This window comes from Bidens hawaiensis, unplaced genomic scaffold (genome assembly GCF_021521415.1).
Source record: "Bidens hawaiensis isolate Kalapana, Puna unplaced genomic scaffold, B.hawaiensis_p1.1 tig00061006_1, whole genome shotgun sequence".
Taxonomy (NCBI): Eukaryota; Viridiplantae; Streptophyta; class Magnoliopsida; order Asterales; family Asteraceae; genus Bidens; species Bidens hawaiensis.
The window spans coordinates 69,664-75,761 of NW_027500980.1; the positions used below are offsets into that span (position 1 = coordinate 69,664).

At 32.2% G+C, this 6,098-nt stretch overlaps 1 protein-coding gene across 1 annotated transcript; it reads left to right on the forward strand.

Annotated features, from left to right (window-relative positions):
- Positions 1 to 779: 779 nt before the first annotated feature.
- On the forward strand, positions 780 to 1,846 carry LOC143603202 (uncharacterized). Its single transcript, XM_077080080.1, has one exon. The coding sequence runs from the start codon at positions 995 to 997 to the stop codon at positions 1,844 to 1,846; it is 852 nt and encodes a 283-aa protein (XP_076936195.1). The 5' UTR covers positions 780 to 994.
- The last annotated feature ends 4,252 nt before the right edge of the window (positions 1,847 to 6,098 follow it).

Below are 6,098 nucleotides of genomic sequence, written 5' to 3' on the forward strand. Positions count from 1 at the left end.
TTTTAAAATTCAGAACTTTGAGAACCATTTTCGACCATAAAAAAACTCTTTTTAAAAGAATAAAAAAATTATAAAACGAAAAAAGAAATCGAAAATAAAAATAGTAAAAAAACCAAATATTTTTATTTTTCATCACGGTTTCATAGAAAAATAAAAAAAATTTTAAAAAATATTGGTTTTGCAAAATTATACACATATATAATACTTATTTTTTTAACTTTATAAATATTATTTTTTATACACATATGTACAATTAAGATAAATGATAATGTACATATGTGCACATTATGTAAATCGAGATTAAATGCAAATATACATATGTTTATAATTATTTTTTTAATAAAACCGGAATGAAAATAAAATATTTTGATTTTTTTTACTTTTTTAAAATTTTCATTTTTTTTCGTTATATTAACTTTTTTAGTAGGTCTTTTTTTTAAAATAAAAATAGTTCTTAAAGTTTTTAATTTTAAAAAAATCTCTAAAATTCCTCACCATATATGTACACGCTCATTCTTTCAAAAAAATAAAATAAAATTGTTTTGGGTTGAATACGTTATGCATCTTAAATCTTATCAATTAAAACATCAATTTACTCAATTTTCAGATTATCTAAACTACTAGTGAAAAAATACAATCATTGTCCGTAATTGGTTTTGAGGGTAGAAGATGTTTATAAGTTATAGTATCATAGGGATTGTGTATGTACTTATTTTAATATTCATTTCACTGTTAACTTCTTTTCGTTACGAAAAGTATTTTATATATTTATTTATTTCTTAATCTTTGTTGATGAATATTATGTCAGGAATTAGAGAAGAATGGAGTGATGATTAGTGGGATCAATACAGTAAACTTTTTAAATCTTAATAATTGTATGGATACATCTCTATCTTTCTCTCTCCCTCTCTCCAGCCTTTATAAGAGGTGCTCCCTTTGAAGCAAATCTCATTCAGTCTTCAACCTCTCTTTCTGTCTCTGGAAATATATTATAATGTCTACCCCTAAATCCTCAAGTAAGCTAAAATCCTTTGAAAACAACCCTCATATTGACATGGGGTTTACAATACTCCAAAGGAACACGTCCATTCCTCAACCCACAGAAAGAAGAGGCAGGAAGAAGGAGGCCGAGCCGGGGCGGTTCCTTGGAGTCCGGCGGAGGCCATGGGGACGATACGCGGCGGAGATAAGGGACCCCACCACCAAAGAAAGACACTGGCTTGGAACATTTGACACCGCCCAAGAAGCTGCCCTTGCTTATGATAGGGCTGCCCTTTCCATGAAGGGCACCCAAGCAAGAACCAACTTTATCTACTCTACTGATCATGATAACTCCAACTTACACTCTTTAATCTCACCACTTGACGTTCAAACACTGTTCCCACCTACACAACTCTTCAATGCACAGCCAGTGTTCCCCCAAAACCCTCAACACGCTAACCAACCCCCTGAAGATGACCATCATAACTTTATGATTAGTGAAGGTGACAACTCTGGTTACTTGGGTTGCATTGTACCTGATGATTACCTAAACCCTAGGAGCAACAAAAATAATAGTGATAATACTATTCATGATAATATCAATCCAACAGTTCAATGCTCATACTGGGATCAAAGCAATCCACTTTTTGGTTCCAATGAAGGGGACATGTGGGCTGGCAGTGAAAGTTTAGTGAACTATCCCACATCATTATCGTTGGCTGACGACCAAGGTCAGGGTTTATATGATCCTACTTCGAGCTACGACTTCATGGTTGGTTCTAGTAGCAACGTGACCAGCACTTCAGCTCGTAAAAGTTGCTCCTCCCTTAGCAATGACATAGTCGGTCTTGGATACTCTCTTTGATTTGTGTTTTGAGTTGTGTGTGTTGAGTATGTTTGTTTTCCTACATGTTCAATTTTACCTACATTAATCTAAACTTTGAGTTTTAAGTCTTTAACATACATCGACTCATGTGAAGAATGTCACCATGTTTTTTACAGTACTAATCTATGCATACTAAATTCTGATCATACAGCAAATTTGGTGACTAATTCGCTACAAATATGCATACTATTGCAGTATATATATATATTACAACAAGAAATCCATACAAGTTGGTCACAATCTTCAATTAACTATTATGTACTACTTTCCAATCATAAGACCAAAAGTAGCAGTGTTTTACCGGTACCCAATAACTTTCTCTAGGTGAGGTCGTTGGTTCAAGTCTCGTCCGTGAGCCATGGGTTATCACAATGGGCCTTCATGCGGTTAATTAGCCCTAAAATCGATGGATACTGTGGCGAAGGTTAATGGGGACCCGGAGTGTCCCCGGTCACCCTTGTTTTTCGCTTAACAGGGTAAATTTTGGTGAATTCATCCGAAAATTTTATAGGTATTGTGTTCCATCACCCCCGAGCATATTTTCCAAAAAGGCTATTGGTCACCCCAATTCATCTTACAATTTCTTGCAATCATTTGAGTTTGTGTTAGATGGATTTTTTCTTCCGATCGACGGCGCGACTCTACTCTACAACAAAAGAAGATGACCTAGCTTATAATATAGGGCCTTTTGTTAAATTGTAATCCACCACCCATAGTAATTAACCAACTCGTTTTTCATGTGAGGAGGGTAAAAGCTAAAACAAAAATAGAAAGGAAAAACCTATATAACCATTTCTTTATTATTTATTATTCTAAATATTAATAAAAGTTAACATTTCAATTTTATTTTATCTTTAATTGTTTATATTTTTATTTAGTTTATTTTTTAAAAACATTGAATAGTTTTCTGTTCGTAATACATTGATTGTTAAAAAAAATAGTATGCTCCCATACAATTGTGAATGAAAAAACAAAAACAAACTCGAACACTACACTTCAAATTTTTTGGTCCGACCTTCGATTAGTACAATTTTTTCAATATATATATATATATATTTATTTATTTATTAAAGGGACAATTTCATATGTAACCTTACAAATATTAAAAATATCACATATACTCATGTAAAACTAAAAATATCATATATGTCCTTACAAATATTGAAAATATCATATATACCCACACAAAACTAAAAATATCATATATGTCCTTACAAAGTTATTAATATATCATATACAACCAATTCATTTTTTTTCTTCAAAAATGACCATATTACCTTGGTTTGATTAGATGCAATAAAAAGTTTACAATGTAGACCATTCAACGTGATAAACCTTTGAAAGGTTTGCAATTTTGAATAAGTGACGAGAGACGGGTTGGTTGTCATTAAATAAGAGAAACATCAAACAAAATTATAATAATATAGGGTATAAACACATTATGTAATGGAAATGGGTATAATGGTCTGTTCGTAAAAAAACGAGCATATACGAAAGTTATTTTTTTTCAAAAATAACGGTAAAATGATCGTTTACTAAATTGTTGTAAATGAATGAGGGTATTTTTGATACTTTAATTGTTTTGTAAGTGCATATATGATATTGTAATTATTTTGTAAAGACATATATGATATTAATCATATGATATAAAAATTATATTTGTATAAGAACTTGAGTTTATATAAAGTGTCTAAAAACTATCCAAAAAGTCGACATGTAAACAAAATAATGGAAATATCCTCGATATTTAGGAAACAAATTATATAAGGTCCATTTTTTATTTTTGTGTTGGGCACTCGAAAACTCAGAGGCGGCCCTGCACTTAATGAAGAAAGTATTGGGAAGAACTGAAAACTTTCTCAACAACTGAAACACTCTGTTTAGACCAGAACCGAATCGTTGACCCGAAAATTTTTGAGTCCGTGACTTCGATCACCCATGTTATTTAGCCCAAACTTCATCACTGAGTGAATGGACAGGTCACCAGTGCTATCTGCGATCGCCATCATGCTAATATTTTGTTAATGGGTATACCCTAATAGTCAGGCCTTTAAAAACATTCAAATCAAAAGTCAAAAAATATATATAGATTGGCCTTAGTATATCTTCCTAAAAAAGACAAATAATTTGTGGAACCAGAATATAACTAGTCAAACCTAGGTCTCTATAGTTATTAACCTTGCACGTGTTAGAACATAAAAAAAGGCTTAATGGAGTGGTTAGTGTCAAAAGTATCAAAATTGTGATCATCATGTGTTAGGTATGTATACCTTTTGTATATATTTGATTTGCAATACTATTCGTTTTCAGTAGTTCTTTACGTTGGAAATAGTAGACCGGTTCGGTTAAATTAACATGGCCGACCGTGACTCGTAAAAAGCTATCCATTAGGTAACGAGCATAAAATACGTTTAAATTAGTTAACCGAAATTCACGAATAATTAACGAGATTATCATTTATATTGGATATAAATAATAATGTTATAATGTTTATTTACTAGATACATAAACTTGAAACGGGCTTTTAAACGTGTGTCGGGCTTGATAAAAGTTTGTGGGCCGAACTAAGTTATAAAGATAATAATATTATGTTATGATATAAAAATCATAGCATCATTCAAATGAAAATAACCCAAGCCTCAAGTCAATTTTGGATTTTAACTCCATGACTAGTGGTCACAATATTTGAAGCTCATCACACGTAATTGTGAATTGTGGCTACAAAATCCATAGCCATCAATCACTACAGCTTCAAGTCACCGGCCATCATCGCTCGACGCCGGCCTCCGTTGCTTCCGTTGACCAGTCGCCACCGCTCACGCGCCACTGTCACTCGTTTCGTCACCTAGCGTCGCTCGTTAAGTCTTAGTGTCTTAACCGGTTATTCATTAACCGACGTATATTTATCTCATCGGTAGTTAAATAATAAATGGTATTTATGTCCGTGCTCGTATGGTTTTGTTACCGGATACTTTCGGGTTTGTTAGTGTTGACTACTCGTTTTTATTCCGTTGCGCATATAATAAGTAAATGAATTAATTATTATCTGACATGTTTATTAAACCGGTTCTTAATAACTTTAGTTTTTTGACTGATCACCACTTGAACCCAACGGTGGTATCAGATCATTGGTTACAATATATGAGTCGAATCCAGTATTTTGATCGGTTTTACATCCCAAACTTCAAGGTTGTTAAAGTTTTTGATCTAGGTAAAATTTTTGGGCAACATTGATTGGTTAAAATTTTGTTTATTTTATTTGATCAAAAGGATTTCATGATTTATATTTTTTGTTGAATATGTAAATCTGGCCCGACCTTATGTGTTTGGTTAATTGTTTTTGGTTTTAGCCATATGGATGCTTCAAAAGTTGTATTACTTTCGGTTTTTATTTTTATGGTTTTTAGTCATTTTGATGGTTCAAAACTGTAATAGTCATGGTTTAGTTTTTTTCATTATATGTATTTGTTAAATATTCTAATGAAGAAGACCTGAAGGAAAAACCGAGGACGGGAACATGGAGTTTTTGAAGTCAGTGGGAGATACTAAAGATGACGAGGATGCACCAAGAGTCCATCCCTGTGGTTGTTTTGTGTTGTGACCCTTGACCCAATTGATCTTGCTAATTGGCTCTAGCAAGATCAATAATTATTTTTGGCCATTTAAGATTTGCAAATTCTTATTTGCTATTGTGGTTGCTTGCTTTTTATAATTTGTTATATAACCACCAACCTAATACCAAATATTTTAAAATAAACATATTAACCAATTATTTTTTTTGCAAAATTAAACTAAATGTGATTTTCAAAAAACTAATAACTTAATGATTTAACTATTAACTTAAAATTGGTTATTCATATCGTGACATACTTAGTTTTGATAGGTTATCTAAAACTAAGTGTGTAACACCCCGGCCCGGAATGGGCTGACGTGTCACGATATCATGGTTTCTGAACAAAAGACATAATTTTATAATTTAGCTGTCAAAGGTAAAACACATTAGACAAATCAAACTTAATGTTAATTTATACACTAGCACGGTTGAAAAGATATTTTATTAGGATCCTGATGATTTATTCTTCGCTCTTAATCCCGCCCAAAATAACATGTGGACTTGTATAAAACTAAGAATAACGGAATGAGCCGAATGCTCAGTACGGAATAATAGGCTCAAACAATTAATGATTTACTGAAGCGTAATTTAGATTAAACTTACAGTTGATGATACGGT